Source organism: Talpa europaea (genome assembly GCF_964194135.1).
Source record: "Talpa europaea genome assembly, chromosome: X".
Lineage (NCBI taxonomy): Eukaryota > Metazoa > Chordata > Mammalia > Eulipotyphla > Talpidae > Talpa > Talpa europaea.
Genome location: NC_140081.1, coordinates 56,712,142 through 56,739,642, shown reverse-complemented (window position 1 = coordinate 56,739,642; position 27,501 = coordinate 56,712,142). Strand labels below are relative to the sequence as shown.

At 36.0% G+C, this 27,501-nt stretch overlaps 1 protein-coding gene and 1 pseudogene across 2 annotated transcripts in view; one reads left to right on the top strand and one right to left on the bottom strand.

Annotated features, from left to right (window-relative positions):
- PCDH11X (protocadherin 11 X-linked) overlaps positions 1 to 27,501 on the bottom strand; it is a gene marked incomplete at both ends in the record, with an annotated part of 239,886 nt that overhangs the window by 74,516 nt on the left and 137,869 nt on the right. Inside the window, one exon of the mRNA XM_084258947.1 lies at positions 7,918 to 8,116. Coding sequence (XP_084115073.1) covers positions 7,918 to 8,116 — 199 coding nt within the window. The remainder of the gene's footprint in view (positions 1 to 7,917; positions 8,117 to 27,501) is intronic.
- LOC311186949 (heterogeneous nuclear ribonucleoprotein A1-like 2) lies at positions 5,677 to 6,793 on the top strand (annotated as a pseudogene). The gene is made up of 2 exons: positions 5,677 to 5,815; positions 6,110 to 6,793. The product of its transcript is annotated as a heterogeneous nuclear ribonucleoprotein A1-like 2 (transcript).

Genomic DNA, 27,501 nt, shown 5'->3' with positions numbered 1-27,501 from the left:
ACCCAGTGCTTGTATAAATAAATAAATCTTTAAAAATATATAAAAAAATAAATTTCTAATTATTTTAAAACAGGAAATGGGTGTGTGGCTAGCATTACTAAACATTCCAAGTTATCCTAAAGTGCATTTCCATGACCTTTATATTAACAATGATAGAACTACAAAAAAGAAAAATAAATGGAAAACTATTTTCTCTTATAGGCAAAGAAATGTGAGTAGTAAAATAAAGGAAGTAGAAGACAGGAGAAGGTCATAAAAAGAACTGACTCATGGCTCATAAATAATAGAAACATAAATGTCAAATGAGCTTTATTATATGGTGTTGGTAGTCTAATAAAAATTTAGAAGCAAAGAAAGGCTTATTGTGCAGAGAAGGCCACCTATTCTCTCTCAGGGAAGGCTGTTAGTCAAGGATACTGACATTCAGGTCTAAAGATACTGAATTTATATTGGCAGCTTGTGCTAACCTCCCATGCTTATTATTTTCAAATAGAAAAGGAAGAGATTGCTTTACTTATAGTGACCTGTTTTTTAGTACAAGCTTCTATCTATTCCATATGAGATTTAAAACGCTAAATGCATGGTCATCTTATAGACTGTCACCCAAATTGAAACTTGTAATATCTTGAAGTTTCCAACTTTAGATATACTTGTCATTTTTTGTTATTATTTTTATATTTATTTACTTTATTTTCATGTAGAAGAACTGGGGTGTAGGCCAGAGGTGTGGGAGGGTGAGAGGATTCACCAGAGACAGAGTGGGGAGCAGAACAGGCGGATCTACTGATATACATTGATAACGGGAGCAGCGGGTGAGACAGAAGAGTCTGCTGCGCCATGTGGGTAAGCTCCCTGGCTGAGGATGGAACTCAGGCCATAGTGGTGATAGTGCTGAGACTTAACCCCTAGGACACCAGGGAGACCCTACTTGTGATTTTGATACATAACTTTGTGACTTTAAGATTATCTCTTACATGAGTCCTTCATTGCTTTCACAAAGTCTAGCTACTCCAAACTGTAACTCTGTAACCTAAAACAGAAGGTTCCATGTGCCTGCCTCACCTAATGAAGGGTGGAGTTGAGCAGTGAGGGGAAGACAAAAAGGACTTGGGAGAGAAGACTTAGGGAAAGCACTTGGAGGAGGCACACTGAACAGAGAGACAAGTGAATAGGAAGCCACGGCTTGTATCATGTCCTTGTCTTTGCACCAGAGACTTGGGGGACATAGAAGAAGACACTTGGAATAGACATGGGTGACAGACACGTGGGGGGGGGTGAAAATGGCAATGTTTATCTTTGACTTGCACTTTGATTTTGCTCCCTTCCTTCCAGACTTTCCTGGCCCCTTTTGGCTCTTTCCTCTGGTTCCCCTTAAAAAGGTGCAAGTTTTTGGGCCCCAGAGGCCCTGCTTAGGGCCAGCCCTGTTGACTGGCCATTTACCTATGAGAGGGTGGGGAACTGAGTGTTTCAGTGGGAAACTTTTATCCTTTCTCACATCTTTCTTTCTCTGCCATGTCCACTAATTTTATTAAAGTTCCCTCCCTCCCTCCCTCCCTTCCTTCCTTCCTTCCAGCACTGGGTACAGTCAGAAGCGCGGGAGGGTGAGAGAATTCACCAGAGCCAGAGAGGGGAGCAGAGCAGGCAGAAGGACCAAAGTACACTGCTGAGGGGAGCAGCGGGCGGCAGGAGAGGTCTGCGTGCCATGTGGGACCCTCCTCTGGTGGCCGGGGAGCAGCCGGGGATCGAACCGGCGCTGCAGAGGCCGCGGGCAGCTTCTGCTGCACCACCAGGGGAGCTTTAACATTCTTCATTATGAACAGCTTTTTTGGGTACTTTTTTAATTGAGGTAACATTAGTTTACAACACTGTATATGATTTAGGAGTATGGGTTTACCTCTCTTCAAATGTACACTAGCAAGCCACATCTACCACCAAGGCACCCATAATCCTCCATCATATTCCATTGGGTGTCCTCCCTCCTTTGCTTAATACTTCCCACTCTCTGCCTCTGGTAGCTAAAATTCTATGGTCAGATTTCTAGGGTTTGTTTTGGTTTAGGTTTAACTGTTCCTTTGATTTTATTCTCCACATTCCACATATGAGAGAAATCATAATTATATAATATATACACAATAGAATATTATTCGTCTATAAAAAAGATGAACTCTTGACATGTGTGACAACATGGATAGAATTGGAACAGCTGGGTTTGAATGATTCATTGTTAACTGATACTTTTAAAGTTCCATAGGTCTTTTTTTTTTTTAATTTTACCAGTGATCTACATTTAGAATTAGATCTCCAACAACTCAAATAGTCAACTAATAAGTAATCTAGTGTTATTAATGTCAACAGTCTCGGCAGAACAAGAAAAAAATTGGCATTTCTCTGAATAGTCATTCAAATTGATCCCTCACTTTGTATTCCAATGAATTAGATTACTGTTAGATTACACACAATGTGTGTTCCCAGGGAAATAAAAGATTAATTGCTTCATTTTTTGAATTAATTACTATTATATTAGAGTGCTAAGCACTTCAAAATATGAAATAGATGCAGACCTCTCCTGTCTTACCCGCTGCTTCCCTCAGCAGTGTATTTCATCAGTCTGCCTGTTTTGCTCCCTGCTCTGTCTCTGGTGAATCCTCTTACCCTCCTACACATCTGGACTATACCCCAGTTCTTGTATAAATAAACAAATAAATATTTAAAAAAAACAAAATGACAAATTATTTCCATTGCTTAAGGATAGCAGTTATTTCTTTTAATGGTTTACAATGCCATTTGTGGTGCTATTGACTAACACTGAGCAGGTTATTGACATCTGCTCCACATCACAAAACCCATTATAATATACTATTTTAGAGGCGTAGAATGCCTTTAAAGACTCAAAATACCTTATCATCAGTATTAGCCTAAAAACATTAATTTGATATGGCAAAATTTGCATCAGTTTTTTTTAAATCAAAACAAAACACTCATACATGTGTAACACTCATACATGTGCTATGTTAAAAATCTCACTAGTATGCCACAGTACAATAATAGGAGATTTCAGTTAAAGTGAAATATTGTATTTCTTGCACTTATGATATGGTTCTTTATTGTCCAAAATGGAACATATAACTAAAAGATTCCCTTGGAACATGGTTTAGAGGGAGTTTTCATATTTGGTAGTGTAGTAAGTAGTTAATATTACTTGTAATAAAAAAGTTTTAAACATTGACCCACAGTATTTTAGATTTATACAGAATGGGACATTCATTTTTAAGATCTCTAACCTTTATATAAGTCTATTACAATAACAAGTAGCAAAAAGTATTACATGTATCATTGCTATTTCCTATAATCTTCTAAACTTTAAAATATTGTCTAATTAAAAAAGAACATTAAGGAACTGCCCTCCTGACTCACCATTTCAGAATAGGGATCTCTGCATCCGGAACCCACCTAGACTTTGTGGAGCTGGGAAAGGGCTGAACCCACAGCCAGAGGTGAGCTGAAAAGCCTCCGGCAAGGCAGGCCCTGCCTAGCAGAGAGTTGGAGCCCAGCAGGTGATCCAGCCACTGCCAGGGCATTCTGTGGGACCTCAAGACCCACCTCTGGAATTAAACAAATACAAAAGGAGGAGATTTTCTGGGACAGCGACCACTAACATATCCATAATACCACTGACCTATGGGACTTCTGGCATAACAGCATTGGACTCAATTGGACTATCAGTTTCTGACATCCCAGATAAAGCACACCAAAGAGATGCTGGCCAGTACCAGTGACACAGTGTCCCAATGCATAGGCCAAATTAGAAAACAAGCAGCAGGGAAAAGAAAAACTACAAGCAACCAAGCATGTCCCCAGGAAAAAGACACACCACAAAAAGACAATCAAATACCAGACTGCAACAACAGTGACTTAGAGGAACTTATGAGTCTTCCCGATATAGAATTTACAGTCACCATGATTAAAAACTGAAAGAAGTCAAAAATGATATGGGAAAAATAATCAAAGATGTGGGAAAAATATCAACGACCAGAATAATGAAATTGAGTGCCTAAAGAGGGATGTGAAAGAAATGCAGGAGATCAAAGGATAATGGAGGAGCTGAAGAACTCTGGGAAAAGTAATGAAAGGAGAATAGATGAAACAGAAGAACGAAACTCTCAAAGACACACAAATAAAAAGAAGCAAAACAGAAAAGGAAAGAGAAGTACGAAGGAAAAAGAATTAAGAAAGACTTCGGGAACTAACTGACTCCAAGAAGAAAGGAAATATAAGAGTTATGAGAATCCCAGAAGGAGAGGAGACATCAGAACAGAGAAATATTCAAGGAAATAATTAAAGAGAACTTCCCAAACATGAAGAAGGAGCTGAAAATAGACATACAAGAAGCAAGAACAACAAACTTCTATGATGAAAGGAAAAACACAGCAAGACACATAATAGTAAAGCTCCCAAGAATCCAAGACAAGGAAAAAGTAATGAAGCTGACAAGAGGGAAGAAACAGATAACATACAAGGGAAAACCAATCAGGCTGACATCAGACTTCTTCAAAGAAACACTATGGGCAAGGAGAGAGTGGAGGGACATAATCAACAAATTCCAAGACAATGCCAGCCAAGAATACTCTACACTGCAAAGTGTTCCTTCCTCTATGAAGAAATAATAAGGATCTTCCCAGACAAACAGAAACTCCAGAATTTCATTACGACTAAACCACCACTCCAAAAAATACTACAAGAAGTCCTAAAGCCAGAACCAACAGAGGGATGACTAAGAAGGAAACAAGACTAACAAAAATTATTTTAAAAATAAATAAATAAAAGCAGAGAAAAGACAAACAAAATGGCAAATACAGACACTAACGTAATAACTAACATCATATTTACTAACACTAATATCAATATTAACTCTAAATGTAAACGGACTAAACTCTTCAATAAAAAGACACAGAGTTGCAGGCTGGATTAAGAAACAAAACCCAACCTTTTGTTGTCTCCAAGTAACACATTTAACTACAAAAGATAAAAATAGATGAATGTAAAAGGATGGAAACCAATCCTACAAGCAAATGGGCCAAAAATGAAGGCAGGAACAGCTATACTTATATCAGATAAAACAGATTTCAAACTCAAAAAGGTAAAAAGAGACCTAGATGGTCACTACATTATGAGCAAGGAGACAATACTTTAAGAAGAAATAACACTCATTAACATATACTCACCAAATGAAGGAGCACCAAAATATATCAGACAACTATTTTCATCTCTGAAAACAGACATCAGAGAAAACACATATGTAGTAGGAGACTTCAACACACCACTATCAAGAGTTGGTTTTAAAGTTTGTCTTTGTCAGACCCTTCGTTTGGGTCTCTGTGGTCTACATTTAAGTGCAACTACCCAGTATTTATCTTTATCCTTTTGGTTTACTTCACTTAGTATAAACCCTTATCTTTATTAAATATTAAAAATAGTATGATGCCCATGGAATATACTGTATAAGTACTGTAAAAGTTTCTCCTTCCACTGCCATTATGTCTAACTTAAAAAACTCCCAAGTAGCCAGAACAGCTACAGAAAAACTTTATTAGAGGTTTAAGCTTTGTAAAAAAAAAAACCTGTGAGAGTATGAGAAGCCATTCTGAGCAATAAGGACTGCTCACAGACTGTGTGATAATGATAGATCCAAACACCAAGCAATCCAGAAACTTTGGATTTGTCACTTATGTCACAGTGGAAGAGGTGGGTACAGCCATGAATGCAAGGTCACACAAGATTGATGGAAGAGTTGTGGAACCAGGTCAATTATGTCACAGTGCAAGAGGTGGGTGCAGCCATGAATGCAAGGCCACACAAGATTGATGAAAGAGTTGTGGAACCAGGTAGCTCTTCCCCCCAGATTGCTTGCCTGTGTGTATGCGGGTGCCTATTTGTTACTATCCCTTTCAAAAATGCAGCTCTCTGCCCACCTGTACTATGCAGGTGTTTCTTTTCACAAATCTTTCCCCTTTGTAGCTCTTTCTGTCCACTTGTGACTGTGCAAGCATCCTTTTCTTTCTTTTTCAATATAATGAACCTATCCTTTTGAATATAAAGAAAAAAGTTGTAGAACCAAAAAGCTCTTTGTCAAGAGACAATCCTCAAAGATATGGTGCCCACTTAACTGTGAAAAAGATTTTTGTTGGTGGCATTAAAGAAGACACTGAAAAACATCACCTAAGAGATTATTTTGAGCAGTATGGGAAAATTGGAGTGATTGAAATCATGGCTGATTGAGGCAGTGGCAAGAAGAGAGGCTTTGCTTTTGCAACCTTTGATAACCATGATTCTTTAGACAAAACTGTCATTCAGAAATACCATGGAGTGAATGGTCTCAACACTGAAGTAAGGAAAGTCCTATTTAAACAAGAGATAGCCAGTGTGTCATCCCATCAAAGAGGTAGGGGTGGTTCTGGAAACTTTTGGGGTAGTTGTGGAGGTGGTTTTGGTGGGAATGACAACTTTGGTCATGGGGGAAGCTTCAATGGTCCAGGTGGCTTTGGTGGCAGCCATAGTGGTGGTGGGGATGATATAATGGATTTGGTAATGATGGGAGCAATTTTGGAGGAGGTGGAAACTATAATTATTTTGGCAATTACAACAATCAATCTTCAGATTTTGGATTCATGAAAGCAGGAAACTTAGGAGACAGAAGGTTGGTCCCTATGGTTGTGTAGGCCAGTACTTTGCCAAACTAAGAAATCAAAGTGGCTATGGTGGTTTCCCCAGGAGCAGTTATGGCAGAAGATTATAATAAACTGCCAGGAAACAGAGCTTGGCAGGAGAGCAGAGCCAGAGAAGTTACAAGGAAGCTACAGTTTACAACAGATTTGTGAAAGCAGTCAAACATTATGGTGGCAGGGACTAGCTGCCATAAAGAAGATATTTTTTAAACAATATTCGTGTGTATGGGCAAGAAACTCTAGGACTGTATTTATGACTAATTGTTTAACAGGTTATTTCAGTTTCTGTGCTTTGGAAAGCATTACAACAAAGCATTTTAATGCAATTTTAAAATTTCTGTATTCATGCTATTAATTGATGAATGTACTAGTCTGATCATCATGCTGAATAAATGTGTCTTAAAAAGCATTACAAATAAAATCTGGAAAATAATTTATATGAATTATTAAAATAATTCATATGAACTTATGAAAACAATTTATAACTACAAAAATGAATTAGATGACCAAAATAAATTGGTTGGTTTACTATATATTTATATATATACACATAACCATATAATACAAACATGTGTATACATGTATATGCACACATACACGTGTATATTCATGCACACATTTTTAATAGTTTATTTTTGTTTATTTATGCATACAAGAACCGGAGTGTAGGCCAGAGGTGTCAGGGGGAGGGTGAGAGGATTCACCATAAACAGAAACAGAGTGGGGAGCAGAACAGGCAGATCTACTGAAATACACTGCTGAGGGGAGCAGCTGGAGTGACAGGAGAGGTCTGTTGCACCATGTGGGTTAGCTCCTTGGCCAGGATTGAAATCGAGCCACAGTGGCTGGTGATAGCATGATAGCTCTGAGACTTTAACTCCTGTGCCACCAGGGAGGCCCCCACATACACACATATATACATAAACGCATATATATATATATATACACATATATGCACATATATGAAATATTACCTATGCCTAAAAAATAACTATAATAAACTTTATTCGAGTAGCTATGACCACATATTTCAAATATTATATACTACTGCACATATACCACTCATCGAATTCTATATATTTGCCATTAAAAATAAGCTAGTGCCTATAATAGGATAATTAAATGCTATTATTATTATTACAGTAGTTTCACTTGAAAACACAGTGAGTCCGAATTATAGGTAGGTATCACTTACTAGATTCAGGATCAGAGTTTCCATCCCCTTCAGTGCGGTTGTTGGGTACAGCATGATCAAAGTACTCTTCCTGAAGATAACCAAGTGGTAAGGCATGAAATGTGCTGGGAAGACTGCCTGTATCATGGTCTCCAAGTCCACCATCACTGCTGCTCTCCTGAGAGCCTTCAGGCAAGTGAAATGTGACACGCCGCTGAGACTAAAAGAAAGGAAATTACAGGGTTTCATCTGTCATCTGTATAAATGCTTAATGCATCCAATTTAGGAAATGTATTATTTCAGCTATCTACTGAAGACACATTATCATGATCTTGAGTTGTGAACAATTTCAGGCTTTCATGAACAGTCAGTTATGTGCATAAACCTCCTCACTAGGCAGTGCACTTGCTTCTATTATATTTTTTAAAAGGACACATTCAGAATGAAAGTTAACCTGTTCTAAAGCAGGATGCTGTCAGCCTTCATATACATTTGAGCACATTGGAAATTGTCATCATAATTTGAACATGGATTTATTTAACCATTATTTGACAATGATTCATTTTTGAATAACAAACATGAATAAATATAATAACATTGTATACTTATATAAGTTTCTGGTGGACAGAAACAGTGAATGATAGCATACATTTATTCAATAATATAGACTTAGAAAATTGAAAATACAAGTCACTTTTAGAAAATCCTGGGGGCAATATTTTTAATTGGAATTTATTAAGATCTACACTACACTGCAAAAAATAAAAAGTTATATAGTATGAGCAACAATGGTAATTTGTAAAAAATAAACTATACTTATCAAATGTTAGAGCATAATATGGAAAATATATACATGTCAAAGTATGCACATATAAAAATAACATACATTAATGATGATAACACCATCAGATGTAGCAACATTGTTGTCTGCAGTTATATTTTGTTTGCTATGTTTAGCAAACGTGCTAGGAGAGCCTCCCCAATGGACCTCAATTTCTGATATTCGGGCCCTTATTTAGTACTCTACACAGATCTTGAATATCATAGATCTTGTATCATAGATCTTGCATAACCAAATCTTATAGCGTCTGACTTGCTCCTTTGGAATACTCACTCTGTGGAAACTTAATTGCCTTGAAGCAAGTTTGATTACTGGGAGACTGCCATACTTTTAGGAAGTTCAAGCTATCCATGTGAAAGGGATGCACAGAAGGAAAGTGCAATACCCAAAGAGTCTACTGTTTCAGCCACTTCAGTTCAGTTGTCATATATGTATGTGAAGAATCCATTCTGGACATTACAACTAGTGGCCTTACCCTAGGCAGCTCCTGACATTTGAGCCCTCCCCCCACCTCTCTTTCCATATATATATATAATGTGTTTGTTATATGTATAGTATGTGTCTACTGTGTGTATATTACATTTTTTAAAGCATCAGACCTAGATAATAGAATATATAAATAAAAAATAACATTTATTTTTGACAAAAAGTGAATTGATCTTGCATTAACATGTGCTCATTAATCATGGAATCAAAAATGCTAATAGAATTGAATTTTCAGTGAATAGAAGGTTGTATCAAATGTTAGAAATAGGAGCTATATAAAAATATATACATATATGTATATATATACAACTATAGCATAGATACATATACTCCTATCTATAGAACACACACACATGCACACACATACCTATATGCGTATGTATGCATATGTGTATGTGTATGGAGTTTTCTGTTCACTTGCTTATGTATGCAAAAATAATGAAATGTATTAAATTATATATATATGTAATCCCATTTTAGGACACCTATACTAGTAAGTTAATTAAAAGTACTTAAAAGACATCCCCTAAAATAAACCTGTAATTAGTCTCGCCATGTTCTCACCACCAGTCCTCTAGACACTAATAAATTGAACCCTCATAGGGGTAAATAAAAGGGAATGGATGGATTTGTAAGCATTCCTTTTAGTGAACACATATCATTGCTTTTTGTCCCTTTCTGAATGCTCATAAAAATACCACCAGCACCACCACCCCATTACTGAAATCCTGATCATATATCTGATATTATCACACACACATCTTTGAGGTTTTATAAGGTAGAACAGTTATATTAATAACAGTTATATAATCATGTAATAATAATAATAAGCTCTATTGTTTAGATTAGTTCTAAGACATCAGAATGCCTCAAAAGGAGATTAAGGTGTGTTTTTGGTCATTAGTGATTCTGTATTATGATAAAAAAGTTTAAAGTTGAACTACAATTTGGGGTTTTGAATTTTTTCTCAATTCACAGTTTCAAAGTTTAGATTATAAAACAGTTTTTACATCTCTGTAGTTCATACCAGGCAATCAAATATCATCAATTAAATATACTGTGCCTTTTTAATTTAGTGAATTCACAAGAATTTCGACATTTGCACATGCCTTATTATTGTCTATCATGTTATAAAATCTCCATAAAATATTTCCTTAAGTGAAATTATTAGAATTAAATTTTTAAAGAATTATTTTAAAAGGTCTCTGAAAATTTAACCTTTAATGGAAAAAGAGCATTAAATTTTTTTCTTAGTATTATTTTAATTATTTCTACTTCAACTTATATTTTTCAATATCTAACATTTCTGGATAGAACTGAATATAAAATAATTATGTGAACTTAAAAATATATGAATCCTTTTAGTAAATTTGGAAATGGACTTTAACTCATTTGCCCTTAACTTTTTAATGAATTAATCCTTAATCTCTTAATTTTTGTTTAATTCTTCTCAAATTCATAATATAGAGGTATTAAAAATATAGGAATTTTCCTTATCCGATACATTTAACGATACATTTAGAAATAATAGCTTTTCATGAAGATCATTCGTTAAGTCCCTCAAAGAAAAGAATAACTTCCTTTTCAAAAGTGTTGATGATGATTAGTGTGCAATATAAAAGAGCTATTACATTAATGACCATGTCATAATTTGTTGTTTGCAGCCCTTCAATGAAGCTGTGGCATTCAAATTAAAATAAATCTATTGACTATAATGGTGACTTTATGGGATGAAAATAAATCTTGGCTTATTCATGAATAAATATCTGTACTGAATGGTTAGCTATCTTTCTTCCAGTAAAAGTGAAGTCCACAGAGTATCTATTCCTATAATCTACATACCTTGTTTTTAGCAGAAATCAATCAAAATGCTAGAACATATGAGTACTCAAATAATACTGTCACTTAGATAAATCATTTACAGACAATTTATCAAAATCCCAAAAGTCTTGTGTTCACTATATTCTATGAAGGCATAATTTTATACTCTAGATCAGGTGAATATCATCATATTTCCATAAAATGACATGTCATTTAGAAATGTAAATCTGGCATCAGACATCCTGTGAATATCATTATGGAATAAGTTTGACTATCATGTTATAGAGGACTCATTAGTGTCAAGGTTTCCAAACTAATTAGAGAATCTTGTACTATCCCTGACTCTGATTCTAGTACGCCCTAATGTAATCAACCTTAGATTCATCACCAGTAACTGATTACAAAGGGTAGTCATAGGTTTAGTTATATTTTGAGGATTATTATATGAAGGATTATTTATTATTTTACATTTATATATCAAACATTCTGGATATTAAACTATTAAGTTTCTGAATTATCATATTCTATAAAAATAACTTAATTCTGGATGTCAGAGGCTGTCTGCATTTTTCATGAGTACTGTTCTTAGAGAAAGTATATATAATCAATGAATATATTATGACATAAAATGTGAAAATAACTTAGTTTTAAGTCAATTTGATATTTTCACATCTTTATTTGACCAGCAAATATATCCCACTTGTAACTCATAATTTCTAGTATAAAAAAATCAATGTAATATATTCTAGTCTTTTACTGTTTGACCTTGTAAGTTGTTGCTATAAAATCTCATAAATTTCCATTTCAAGCTCAATTCAATGGCAAGATACACTGGTTCACCTAAATTTTTTGGGCTATTTTATTGAATAAAATTTGAATGGTCTTTTCATTTTACATTCTGTTCCTGAAAATTTTAACTTAAAAGGCAATTATTTTATTCATTATTAGCTTGTACAGTAAGTTCTTTATGATGCTCAACTATCCCATATTTACATCTTCTCTTTACTACATTTTGCATTACATTTCTTTAAGTTACTGGGTATTTTTCCAAATTTATTTTATTTAAATTTTTTTCAAGTTAAATATATTATTTTGGTGGTTAGACTAGATAGCATTATAAGAGGACCTCTTTCATTGAGTCATGATTCATTTCTGCTCAATAAAAATAGAGATAATCTATTTGTAGATTTTCTAGGATATTACTGATTGCAAATGGTTAAATTGGCAAGTGCCAGAGTTTTGTATGAACTTTGCAAATGAAATAGTATCATTACAAAACTTTTCTCCTTTTGTAGAGGTGTATGAGTTCTTGTAAAGCTTTGATATCAGCCCATTGTTAGGTGTATGTAGTTTCTTTCACTGTGCAGAAGCTTTTAGTTGAAATTAGTCCCATTTGTTTATGTTCTTTGTTTTCTTTGCTGTTGGATATGAATCCATAAAGATGTCCCTGAAGCATACATTATGAAGTGTTTTGCTTGTGTTTTATTCTATATATTTTTTGATTTCAGATCTTATGTCCAAATCTTTATCCATTTTATAATGATTTTTGTGTATAGTATGAAATAGCAATCTACTTTCATTCTTTTGTATATTACTTTCCAGTTTTCTAAACACCACTTATTGAAGAGGCTTTCTTTGTTCCAGTGTATAGTTTTGGCCCTTTTGACATAGATCAACTGTCCAAATAGGTGTGGTTTTATCCTTGGGTGCTCTATTCTATTCCATTGTTCTGTGTGTCTGTTTTTGTTCCAGTGCCATTCTGTTTTATTTATTATCACTTTGAATTATAGTTTGAAGTCTAGAAGTATAATACAACCATTCTTCCCCATTTTTTATTTTATTTTTTTTAATTTTTTACATCATTGTTCATTTTTAAACAATATTGGCTTTTTGGGGGTCTTTTGTGATTCCATGTGAAATTCAGTGACGTTTGTTCCATGTCTTTGAAGAAAGCAGTTGAATTTTTGTTAGGGATTTTGTTGAATTTATATAATGCTTTGGGTAGAATGGCCATTTTGACAATATTGATATTTCAGTCCATGAGCAGGGGATATTTTCCCATTCCATTGTCTCTTAAAATTTTTAAAATTTCTTCCTCTTCTATCTCATTGTGTAAAGGAAGGCAGTTGACATCTGTGCATTGATTTTATAACCTGCCATTTTACTGATTTATTGTTCCATTTAATTTTTAGTTTTCATCTTTAGACATTTTGTTCTTAGGATACCATTCTCTCCTTGCCCATAGTGATTCATCAGAAAAGTCAGATGTAATCCTGCCAGGGGTTCCTTTATAACTTCATTATTATGTCTTTGTCCTTAACTCTTGATATCCTTTGTCCTGAACTCTTGATGTCCTGTTTTAAGTCTCATTATATATAGATAACTAGATGTTCTTTTAACTTCATGGATTTGCATGTTTACTTCCTTTACAGGTCTTGTAAGTTTTGTTCTACTATGTCTTTAAATACTTTCTCTGTTTCTTTCTCTTTCTCTTTCCCTTATGGGATACACATTATTTTTATATTGCCTTTCCTCATAGAATCAGATAATTCTCAAAGCAATTCCTCATTATCTTCTTTGTATTTCTCTTTCTTTTTCCACCTGGAATATTTGTGCATTATAATCTTTGAGGGCACAGATTGTTCTTCCATTTGGTCTATTCTACTTGCTTAGTTCTCTCCAGAATTTTTTTAATCCCTGATATTGGTCTTTTTTACATCCTGCATGTTCCATAACCTAGAAGAGACGGACAAATTCCTAGAATCATATAATCACCCAGGACTCAATATGTAATAAATAGAAATCCTAAACAGAATAATTACAAGCAAGAAAATTGAAAAGTAAACAAACTATCCCCCCCAAAAAACTGAAATCCAAGACCAGAAAGGTTCACAAATGAGTTCTATCAAACCATCAAGGATGGACTAATACTCATCCTGCTCAAACTGTTCCAAAAAATATATTTTCTGAAGCCTACATTATGTTAATACCAAAATGAAACCAAGACAACATAAAACATAAATAAAACTACAAATCCACTTCCTTAATGAACACAGAGGCAAAAACAGTCATTTAAGTTTCAGGAAAATGAATTCAACGATGCATTAAAAAGATTACACACCATGATCAAGTGGGATTTATAACAGGTACTCAGATGTGGTTTGACATCTGAAAATCAATAAATGTAATTCATCACATCAAAAAAAAGATAAAAACCACATGATTCTATCAGTAGATGCCAAGAAAACATTTGATAAGATTAAACATAAATTCATGAAGAAAACCCTTGAAAAACTTTGAATAAACTGAATATATCTTAACATAATGGAAGCCACATATGAAAAACCCACAGCTGATAACATTCTCAATGTTGAAAAACTGAAAACCTTTCACTAAGATCTGGTATAATACATAGATGTTCACTATCACCATCACTGCTGAATATGGTATTGGAATTTCTAATTGGAGCAATTTGGCAAAAGAATGATATACATATTTAAAACAAATCCACATTGAGAAATAAGTAAAGCTATCATTATTTGTAGATGACATGATAATACACATAGAGAACCCTAATGACTCCACTGAAAATCTATTTGAAACAATAAATCAGTTCAGCAAAGTAGGAGGTTATAAAATCAATTCAGAAAATGCAGTTGCCTTCTTAATGTAAACAATGAGCTAGAAGAGAAAGAAATTAACACCTAGGAATAAACTTTAACTAAGGAAATGAAGGACCTATATAAAGAAAACTATAAGACTGTTAAAATAAATGGAAGACCACATAAAAAAAATTGGAGGAATCAACAACACTAAAAGAGGCCATCCTACCCAAAGCAATAGAAATTCAGTGCAATCTCCATGAAAATTTAAATAAAAAATAGATAAATAAATAAATAAGAAAATTTAAATAGCATTCTTCAAAGAAACGGAATAAACATTATTGAAATTCATAATGAACCAAAAAAGACCATGAATTGCCAAAGCATTCCAAACAAAAAAGAGGGAGCATCACACTTCCAGATTTCAAAATACAATATGCAGCCATAATAATTAAAACAGCATGGTACAGCAAGAAAAACAAACACACAGACCAATGCAACAGAACTGTGACTCCTGAAATAAACCCACATCTATATAGAGAGTTAATCTTTGAAAGGGAGCAAAGAGTATATAGTAGATCAAGAAATGGTGCTGGGAAAACTGGACAGCAACATGCAAAAGAATAATCCTAGACCACTATTTCACACCACACACAAAAGTCAACTCAAAATGGATGAAAGAATTGGAAGACCTGAAATCCTAAAATACATAGAATAGGCAAATGGTTTCATGGCATAAGCTTCAGTTATGTCTTTTGCAAATTTGTCCCCAATGGCAAAGGAAGCAAAAGAGAATGTAAACATTTGGGACTACATCAAACTGAAATGCTTCTACATAGCAAAAGAAAATATAATTTAAACAAAGAGATGCATTACTGAATGGCAGAAAATATTTGCGCACCATACGTCTGACAAGTGCCTGATACTCAATATCTACAAAGAACACAAACAACTCAACAAAATGAAAACAAACAACCTAATCAAAAAATGGGCAGAAGAGCTAAGTAGTTTTCCAAGGAAGACATGCAAATGGCCAACAGGCATATGAAAAAAAAATCCATCATTATAATTATCAGTGGGGAAATGCAAATCAATACCACAATGAGATATACCCTCACTCCTGTGAGAATGGGCCATATCAAAAAGGTCAGAAACAATAAGTGCTAGTGAGGATGTGGAGATAAAGGAACTCTCTTATGCTGTTGGTGGGAATGTAGACTGGTTCATCCCTTATGGGAAAATTATGCAAATTCCTCAAAAGACTAAAAATGGATCTCCCATGTGAACCAGCACATAGATATCCTAGATATCAATCCAAAAGACACCTAAACTAAACACTAATTTGAAAGGAAACTTTCACTCCCATGTTCACAGCAGCACTGTTTGTCATAGACAATATATTGATCAACCTAAATGACCAAAAATATATGAGTAGGTCAAGAAGATATCATATGTGTGTTTATGTGTGTCTCTCTCTGTGTATATATGATCATGGAATACTTTTCAGTGATCAAAAAAGTCAAACTCATGCTTTATGCGGCAATATGGTGCTGGAAGGGTAAGTTATGATGAGCAAAATAAGTCAGAAGGAAAAAGGAAAGGACCAGATGACTATAGCTTATAGAAATAATAAGATCTTAGACATGGTAACTTTTTGCCTACACCTTTCTAAAATATACACGAGTATATATTAAATGATTAAAAACATTATGTGCTAATATATTAATCCTTAGACAAAGCATATGGCCAAATTAACAATTTTTGTTTAGATGTTTAAATTTTAAACATTGTTTAAAATATCTATTATTTCTTTCGTATATGTCAAAAAGTCATGCTTCACTTTTTGTGACATAATGGTCAACTTATTTGAAAAAAATATTTCACACGATGTAATACTTTTCAGCAATCAAGAAGGAAAAATGCATACTATTCTTGTTAGGGGGAAAAGGATGTCCTAAAGCTAATTCCATACAGGCTTTGTGGACTCCACAGCCACCCCAGGCCAAAGCCAAAGACACTGGGAACTCCAAATCCCATCACCTCCAAAGGGAAGGTGGCTGGGACCTGAGGGTGGGGTTAAGCAGCCAAATTGGTATAAAGCCAGACACGTGGGCTTTGGAGGGGGCCCCCATTTTGGCTCTCCACCAGCTCGCAGCATCTGGCCAGCTCAGAGAGTGCTTTTTGGGTTTCCAGGTCGGCGGATCGGGTAGGACACATTAAAGACTTTATTTCCCTATTTTCTCCCTGAGTTGTACATTTTCTTTATTTCCTTTTCCCTTGTAAATAAACCTTTTATTAACCTTTTGTGTATGCCTGTAGTGGAGTATTAATAAGTCCCTTGTAAGCGCGCAGGTGAGGACCCACAGCCAGGCAACCCGTTCAATATCGGGGCTGCCCTATAACAGCTGGCACCCAACGTGGTTTCCAAGCTTCACCCGTTTCCTTATTTCCTTTTCCCTTGTAAATAAACCTTTTATTAACCTTTTGTGTATGCCTATAGTGGAGTATTAATAAGTCCCTTGTAAGCACGCAGGTGAGTTCCCACAGCCAGGCAACCCGTTCAATATCGAGGCTGTCCTATAACATTCTGGCAACACAGATGGAGCTGGAAATGGTTATGCTAAGTGAAATAAGTCAGAAGGAGAAAGACAAACCTAAGATGGTTTCACTTGTAAGTGAAATATAGAGAAACTAAACAAGCAGGCAAAGCGAAATTCAAAAGCCAAAGAAAACTATCGGATGGTTTCACTTATAGCAGGAATATAGAGAACCAAATAAGACATCAGTGTAAAAATAAAATAGCAGTACAAAACACAACAAAGCAAAAACGGACAATTATAAATCAGAGACATACTGCAGAGGAGGAGGGAGAGGGGTCAGATGGAGGGAGGGAGGAAGGAGCACAGGGGACTGAGGTGATGGTGCACGGGTGCATTGGTAAAGGAAACTCTATGGGGACTGCACCTCAGGGGGCGGGGGAAGTAAATATTGTTTAAAAATGAACAATGTTGTAAAAAATAAATAAACCATAAAAAACTAAAAAAATAAATTAAAAAAACAAATTATTACACTGGAATCTGAAAAATAAAACAACCCTTGAAATCTGAGTATAGAACTCTGGAAGGGGAGAGGAAGGAACGAGAACAAACTGGAGAGGCAGCAGAAATTTCTAATGTGGTGCACTGCAGGTACTTTGGTGGTGGGTGCACTATGGTAACACTTGTGACGGAAGGGTGCATAGCTTCCACATTTCCAGTAGATGGTGCTATATGACATGGTGAACTAATCTGCAGTTGCTTTTTCTTAGGTCGGGGAGAATTCCACAGGTGCGATGTGTGGGGTTGGGTTGGTGCCTATGATACCGCTCATAATGCTCCTCTGATTTTCAGACCCAAGTCACTGCAGTCTTCAGGCAGGGATTTCAATGTACCTTCTCAGCAGTGCTTTAAAGAGCAGTCTCACTGAATCTGCAGGAGCCCAGAGGGAGATAGGGGAGTGAGTTGTACCTTTCTGTGTTTTGTCTTCTTCACTAGAGGCCTCCCTACCCCAGCACATTCACATATATCTCCCCAGAATTAGGTACACACTAAGCAGCTCTGCCCTCCCCCAGACCACCCTATTGCAGGAGCTAGGGTTTGAAACATAGTCCCCTCCCTAACTACATTCTCCAGGTGACTCACCATGCCACTCACCTTTGTCTTTGTATAGCAAAGTTCTTCAGTGTCTCTTTTGCTATGTGTGATTGGTGTTGGTCTGCAACATCGAGGACATGCTGTAGTTTTACCATAAGTCACTGGATCCTCTAAGTCCATTGTCTGTCTGGCCTACTTCAAATCACCCTCCCAAGAGAAACCAGGGAATCTCCTCTGATGTCATCTTTCCCTCTCCCTTTAATTTTTTTTTTAAATATTTATTTATTTATTTTATACAAGCACTGGGTACAGTCAGAAGCGCGGGAAGGCGAGAGAATTCAACAGAGCCAGAGCAGAGAGCAGAGCAGGCAGACTGATAAAGTACACTGTTGAGGGGAGCAGCAGGTGGCAGGAGAGGTCTGTGTGCCATGTGGGACCCTCACCTGATGGTTGGGGATCGAACCAGTGCTGCAGAGGCTGCGGGCAGCTTCACAACCCAGCACTCAACAGCTATGCCACCAGGGAGGCCCTCCCTTTATTTTTTTTTAACCCGCAATGATTATGTGGAGATTGTGAAACAGTGTGTATTTGTTCAGCCTCAATATCAGGCAGCACATTTCTCTGATGGCAGTGATCAATAACACAAGTAACACATATTCAAAAAGAATTTGCAGTATGAATCTATACTGTCTCCTGCTATCATTTAAAATGGATCTTTAGCCAGCTAAAGCTTGGACGTTACCAAACTAGACATTTATGAGCCAGATACAGAATACAGACTATATATATAAAAGATCATATGACATTCACAAAAAATACAAGGATTTCCAGGAACTTACAATAGCAGTTTACAGTTAAAAAACAAGGAAATCATTTGAAATGTAGTATTTTACTATATTATTGCCATGAAGTTTGTAAATGTGTTTTTTATGTGTAAACTTCAGATATAATAAAGAGGTTTTTAGTTTGTATGTTTTGCTTTTGTGTATTTTAATAGAGGATATTCCCCTTTAATAACTTTTTTTAAGATTTAGTTTTTATATTCCCCATATAATTGCACCCCCCTTATTTTAACCCCAATCCCTCCTCTCCCCGCCCCCCCCATAGTGTGTCTCAGATTTATAGTTGCTTGTTGATTTTGATTTTTTTCTTTTTTATAGTTATTCTTTTTCCTGTTCCCTTATTTAGGTTTTCTAGATTCCTGCTATGAGTGAGACAATCCAGTATTTTTCTTTTTATTCCTGGCTTATTTTGCTGAGCATGATCCCTTACAGCTCCATCCATGTTGCTGCAAATTGCATGAGTTTATCTTTTTTGATTGCTGAGTAATATTCCATTGTGTATATATACCACATCTTCTTGATCCAGTCATTTATTTTTGGGCATTTCGGTTGTGGAAAGCTGTTTGGAGATTCCTCAACCTACTAAAGATAGAGATTCCATATGATCCAGCAATTCCACTCCTAGGTATTTACCCAAATGACACAGAAACATCAATTCAAAAGGGCACCTGCACCCCTATGTTTATAGCAGCATTATTTACAATAGCTAAGCTAATAACTTTTATTTGGAAAAGTAATCAGCCTAGATTTTATTGGATGCCAAAGAAGATAAAGATCAGAAGAATAACATTTCCATTTAGAAGGTAAAATCAATAAAAATTACTAATTAATTAGAACTCCAATTGCAGGGCTAGCATAAATAGGCACTATTATTTCAGTGATGCTGCTATTATTCACAACATCTTGCTGTTTCTCTTTCAGACTGATTTTTAGCCCTAGCTTGTAAACTATCTATAAGACCAGTGTTACTATTTTACTGATTGATTGACCACACATTTATCAGGTTTTTAAAACTCTACCAAATTCTTGTTTTTCACTGAGTACCTATATATTTGATGATTTTCCTTGATGACTATATTAAAGCTATAGCTAATTTCAAACATTTTATTTTCTCTTTAATATATATGCTCACTCCAATATTTGTCTTAGTGATTTACAAACGTGATCCTTTATTTTTAGCAAAATTTACAAGATATAGTTCATAATAAGGGGAGTTTAATGGAGTAGAAAGAGCCCCAGACTGTGAATTGAGTGATCCACATTCCAGCTCTAGTTCTAGTTCATATCAATCTAGGTAATTAAGACTCACTTCACTTCACCTTTTTCATCTATCAAATGACACAGTTGGTTTGGCCTATGATCCCTTCTGAATATCCTTTCCCTATCTAAAATTCTATAGCTTTCATAGAAATAGGTTAACTCTAGACACAACCCCAATTAATTTAAGATGTACAATCAGATTAAATATGTACCTTAAAATTAATATTTTTACTGTATAAATAGAAGATCGTGATGACAATAAAAATTACTCCGTCAGTTGTAGGGTAACTGAATATAACTGTTTAGTTAATGGGGTGATCATATACTTAAATTGAGTTACACTTTCTAATTTTCCACTGTTTGAAAATAACAGATGTTTCCACATAAGTACTACATAGCTCTTCTTCATAGTCTATGAGTTGCTATACAGGCAACATCTAAGTGAGGAATGATGATGTTAAGGAATCATAACATCTACTTAGTAAGTCAGTAATTATGTGCATATATATATATATATATATATATATATATATAAAATGGTGAATGAATCTCACCCTGAATCTCTTCGAAACTATGCTTCAGTGAAATTTACCCTGAACAAGGGAGAAACCACAGTGGAGAATTATGGCAGCAATTAAGGAAAAATGCCTATCACCTAATGAACACATGCTTCACATGGCACTGGCAGTAAATGAACATGCACGTTTGATCACTGTTAGAAATTCAGCCTAAACCCAGAATAATCTATCCAGATGTGAAAGTAATATAATCCTGATTACACTATAAATAACATTAGTAGCATTCAAGATAAAAATGTATATAGAAGATTTACTGATTTTTTTATCTTGTAATATTTATTTATCTAATGAAATGTTATTTTTTTCATACTTGTTACTTTTTTATAAAAGATTTATTTATTTATGCATACAAGAGCTGGGGTATAGGCCAGAGGTGCAGGGGGTGAGAGGATTCACCAGAGACATAGTGGGGAATAGAACAGGCAGACTGACTGAAATACACTGCAGGGGAGCAGTGAGTTAGGAGATGTCTGCTGCGCCATGTGGGTAACTTCCCAGCCGGGGATCGAACTTGTGCTGCAGTGGCTGCAGATAGCTTCATAGGTTGCGTCTTAACCCCTTGTCCCGACAGGGAGGCCTCATCCTTTTTATTTTTTTGACAATACAGGATTTCTCCCCTCAGGTGTGTTCAGCGTAGTTCTCCCATCATCATAGTCCTTCACCAAAATCCATTGTACTTCTCCCCTCCATTATCCACTGTCTCCTACTTCATCGCCCTCATCCAGTCCTCTTGAATGCCTCATTCTATGGTCAGCTTTCAAGGATTGGTCTTAAAGTTTGTCATTTTCTGACCCTTTGTTTGGTTTCTCTCTATTCCACATGTAAGTGAAACCACCTTGTATTTATCTTTCACTTCCAGTTTATTTCACTTAGCATAATCTCTCCCAGCTTCATCCAAGTTGCCAGAAATGGCATCAGTTTGTCTTTTTTGGTTGCTAAGTAGTATTCTATTGTGTATCTATAGCACATCTTCTTGATCCATTCACCTGTTTTGGGGCATTTAAGTTGTTTCCATATCTTGGCTATTGTAAATTGTGCTTCTATAAATATAGGGGTGCAGATTTCCTTTCAAATTAGTGTGTTTGTGTTCTTTGGGTAGATTCCTAGGAGTGTGATTGCTGGTTAACGAGACAGATCCCATTCTAGTATTTTCATTGGGTTCCTTTTTCCTCCACATCCTCGCCAACATTGTTTGGTTTTTTTTTTTTGGTTTTTTTTTTTTTTTGGTTTTTTTTTTTTTTGGTTGTTTGTTTTTTAATATGGGCCATTCTCACTGGTGTGAGATGGTTTCTCATTACAACAAGACAAACTGAATTTCTATAATGAATTCAATCTTAACATCTGGTCTTTCAACGTACTTGATGCAAGACCATCTTGAAAATTGACCTTGTCTGAATACACATTTAAAATGAAATAGCTATTTGTGCTTCTTAGGACTTAGTGCAGACTAACCCCCAAATGCCAAAGTGGCATATTGATTTTTTTAAAGATTTATTTATTTATACAAAAACTGGGGTACAGGCCAGAGGCGCGGGAGGGTGAGAGATTTCACCAGAGACAGAGTGGGGAGCAGAACAGGCAGACGAACCTGCTGAGGAAAGCAGGCAGACATTGCTGAGGAAAGCAGCTGGCGAGGCAGAAGAGGTATGCGTCACCATGTGGGATTCTCCCTGGTCGGCCGAGAATCAAACCTGCGCTGCAGAGGCTGCGGACAGCTTCACAGTGAGGTGCTCAACCTGCTGCGCCACCAGGGAGGCCGCATATTGATTATTTTGAACAAAAGTTGCTGGAGAAACAGCTGGTGCAGGAAAAATAATACTCTGTCTATTCTGTCCATTCTGAATATTCTGTCCATTTTGAAATCACGGAGTAAATTTCCCATGTAAAAGGTACCTTCCATGCATTAGGAGGTAGAAAGACATCCTTATTACCAGACAAAGTGAATTCAGGAAAGAGAAATATGTGTACACCAAATACAAAGTCTTACCTTTGCTAATTAATACTCAAAGCTAAAGATTGTTTTATTTTTCTTGTCAGTTCTTCACAAATCTATTGTTTCTTTGCCTAAAAGATATACAAATTGACTGATTCATATTGCAAGTCCTATATTCATGAAACTGCCATATGAAACTAAATTGTTTTTTTTCTCCTATAAATTTGTTTTGTATAAACTTGATTATTAGAACAACCAAAACAACCAAGAGAAGTAAGGGGAAATTTCCTCCTCTTCAACAAGCAAACAACTCTTCCATAGACACAGGACCCAGGCCGACAACAATGCTCTTTGCAGGTAATGTCAGAGCAGGGTCAGAGGGAAGGTCTATGGAGGCCTTGATGTTTGCAGAGGTCTCAGAGGTTTGTGGAGGTCTGCAAAGATCTAAGATACCTGCCAGGTCTTGATGTCCACAAAGATTGTCTGCTTAAAACTTCTCTTCTGAAGCTGTCTCATGAATTCTCTTCTGAAACCATCTGCTGAATGAAACAAGCTGGCTCCCGCCTTGCTTTATATTCTCTTCATGATCCCCGCCTTTCAAGCCTGATTGGACCACTTTCAATGCAAACAATTTGGTGCCAGTTAAGCACCAACCAGCTTGTTCCGTTTTCAATTCTTCAATGTACTCGAAACCTTGAATGAACTGGAGAGCTTGAACCTGATTGATCCATTGAGCTCTAACCCGACTGGTCCATTTTTAGTCACAATGCACTTTTGAAATCCCCGGTGCCTGCTCAGACCTGACCCACACTGAAGTCAGGACAGGTTCCTTGGCAGTGCACTCAGGAGAACCGTGGCCAGAACTGGCTCACTGGGGCGCGATGCTCCTCTCAGTGACCCCGAACAGGGGTGAAGGGATGCCTCCACTGCTGGAGGCCTGGCACTGGCATGCTCTGCAGTGGGGCAATCACCACTGCTACCACTGGAGCAGCCTGAGGAGGAAACCACCAAGCCCACGACACTGTTGTTGGAGTGTGGTGCTAGCCTGCAGACTGCATGTGCTGGGACTAGCTGCCAAGCCTCTCTACCAGAGCCCAGGTGGGCTATCTCATCCAGGTTGGGGGATGGGAGGGAAACCTGGGGACTGCCAACAGGCAGTGCCCTCAGACAGTGTCCTCAGGCATCAAAGTCACCATGCCAGGCTACTCAGGTGGCAGGGACCCTGTTTCAATCCTCCACCAAATTCCAGCAACAATGTCCTATGTCCTGTCCCCTTCATACCTATATTCCTACCTTCTTCACCCCCTATTCCTGTGGGTAACCAGCATATTTTACAGAGTCTAAGAATTATTTCTGCTGTCTTTCACAGTTTGTTTTATTTGTTTATTTATATTCCACAAATTAATGCAACCTTTTGGTAACCATCTTTCACTAAATTACTTTCCTTAGCATAATCACTTGAATATACATACACACTTCTTTCTCCATCTCCAAATCATTCAGTCCAATGAAAAAAGAGTGTTAATGGTGCTCCACGGCTGCAAGTCCTGCACTCTGCCATGCAAACATAGATTAAGCTAATCTATACAAATTGTAACCTAAATTCTCTAAAACAGAATATTTACTTGAGAAGCAAGAAATTCTCATGATATGTTAATTATGTAAGTTAATAGAATAAGAAGTTTCTATGTGAAAAAGATGTCAACCTGGTTTCTTGTTTTGTTTGAAAAAGTGATGTGAATTTGAGTAGGGTCTGAGAAAACTGAATCATGTCTTGTGTGAATACAGGTTTTCACTTATGAACCTGTTAAGCAAAGTGCACAGGCAAAAATAATTATTTTATTAGATCTTGAAATATATAGTAATTATTATATGCAATATCATTCAGAGTTTGAGAATATATATTTGGGTTACAATCAAAGAACTCTCTTGGAGGCTCAATAACTTACTAGCTGTGTCACCATGTACGGAAGTGTTTTCAGATTTAAAGTCTATTTGCATCTCTAGGCATCTAGGCATATATATTTTTAAAATCTATATATCAATATTTTGAATCAAAGAAATTTTGTTTGTATACTTTTAATTATGTATATATTCCTTAGTATGATTTCCAGAACATACTAAATACTATAAATGGTGGATATATATATAGTTACTCATTTTTCCCATTGTAATTCACCACCTTCGGACATTTACCCATAGTTAACAACTTTAAAAATCTCAAGATGATCTCTGAAATCAGGAATGGTTATATCAATTAATCTCTTGAAATCTAATCACTCAGATTTTCTTGCTGCTTCTTTTGTTATTCGGTAGACTCTAATGTCAGCAATATCTCCTTTAAACAATTTATTTGCATTGCATAATATCTTTAAATTTCCATGCCTTTCTCTCTTGAATGGCTGTGAATTTCACTCCATCAGGAAACTGGTCATATTCACTTCTGTATCTCCTGAACTGAGAACAATGAGTGCATTGAGGACATTCAATAAATGTTTGCAGAATGAATGACTTATTGATCTCAGTATTTTCTCCTGTGATGGGATGGGATGCAGGGCAGGCCACCCTGAAATATGCCACTTTGGCATATTGATCATTTTGAATTAAAGTTACTTGAGAAACAGCCAGTGCATGAAGAACAACACTGACTCTCCTTTGTGTCCTTGCAAGCAGGAGATAAATCTTCTATATAAAAGTTATTGTCCTATACCAGGAAGTAGACAAACAGCCTTATATCAGAGAAAAAGAATACAGGATTGTAAAAACAAAACTTTCTACTTCTTTACTAATTTATTACTCCAAGTAAATTTTTTAGAATGATTTATTTATTTTTTAAAAGATTTATTTATTTATGCATACAAGAGCTGGGGTATAGGCCAGAGGTGTGGGGGGTGAGAGGATTTACCAGAGACAGAGTGGGGAGCAGAACAGGCAGATCTATTGAAATACGCTTCTGAGGTGAGCAGCAGGTGAGACAGGAGTGGTCTGTTGCACCATGTGGGTAGCTCCCTGGCCGTCGGGGAATCAAACTCAGTTTGCAGTAGCTGGTGATAGCTTGACAACACTGTGTTTTTAACCCCTGTGCCATCAGGGAGTCTGCTCCAAGTAAATTTTTTTTTCTTGTTATTGTTCACAAATTTATTGCTTCTTTGTCCAAAATATATAAAACCACTGCTTTGGTCATTTCTTTGCACCACTTATCTTTGGGGTCCTTACAAGAATTTAATTCAGTTAAATGAAATTTCCTTTTGTTAATCTGTCTTTTATTATTATACTGTGTGTCTTCACCAAGAAGCTAGAGGAAAAATTATTTTTCCTTCCCTATTGAAGTTAGTGATGACAATTTAGAATTTTTTTTGTGAAAAATTAATGACTGAAATCATAAGAAGTTTTAACTTTCCAAGGGAATAAGAACTCACATTTACTTAATCAATTTTGAGCAAGCACAAAATAGATGCTTCATAGAGAACTTGTAGATTCATCATTATGCCAAAGTAGTGCAAAGTCTTGGGATCCTGGAGACCTTGGTGACAACTTCCTAGTGAACAAAGGTAAATTTACTACCTTAAAAGACAAAATGTAGAAATCATATAACCCTTTTAATAGATGTAGCTTAAAAAGTCCAGCTATTTTCTGTTAATTTCCACTCACATCTTCAGAAAAAAAAAAGATCTTGATGGTTCTACTATGTATTGTCAAATATGTATAGTTTAAATAGCATCAAACAGTTTCTCAGGACATTCATTTGTTTTTCGGGTTTTTCTTTTGTATCTTTGATTCTCTTTTCTTGTTTTCTCTCTGCTCTTCACTTTTCTTTATTATAGCAATTTCAAATTATATATCTGATAAGTAGAACAATTCTTCCTACCCCCACCCCAGTGTGTCTCCTGTTTATAGTTGCTTGTTGATTTTGATTTTCACTTTATTATAATTAGTCTTTCTCCTGGTCCCTTATTTATATTTTCTAAATTCCTGCTATGAGAGAGACCATCCGGTATTTTTCTTTTTCTTTCTGGCTTATTTTGCTAGGCATGATCCCTTACAGCTCCATCCATGTTGCTGCAAATTGCATGTGTTTATCTTTTTTGAATGCTGAGTAATATTCCATTGTGTATATGTACCACATCTTCTTGATCCAGTCATCTATTTTTGGGCATTTGGGTTGTTTCTATAGCTTAGCTATTGTAAATAGTGCTGCTATAAACATAGGGGTGCAGGTGCTCTTTGGAATTAATGTTTCTGTGTCCTTTGGGTAAATACCTAGGAGTGGAATTGCTGGATCATATGGAAGCTCTATGTTTAGTAGGTCCAGAAATCTCCACACAGCTCTCCATAGTGGTTGGACCAGTTTGCACTCCCACCAGCAGTGCAGGAGAGTTTCTTTTTCTCCACAACTTCGCCAACATTTGTTGTTGCTAGTTTTTTTTTTTTTTTTAACATGTGCCATTCTCACTGGTGTAAGATGGTATCTCATTGTAGTTTTGATTTGCATTTCCCTGATTATAAGCAGTGTTGAACATTTTTTCATATGCATGTTGGCCACTTGTATTTCCTCTTTCTTCCAGATCTTAATAGAAATGCTTTCAACTTTTCACCATTGAAAATGATAT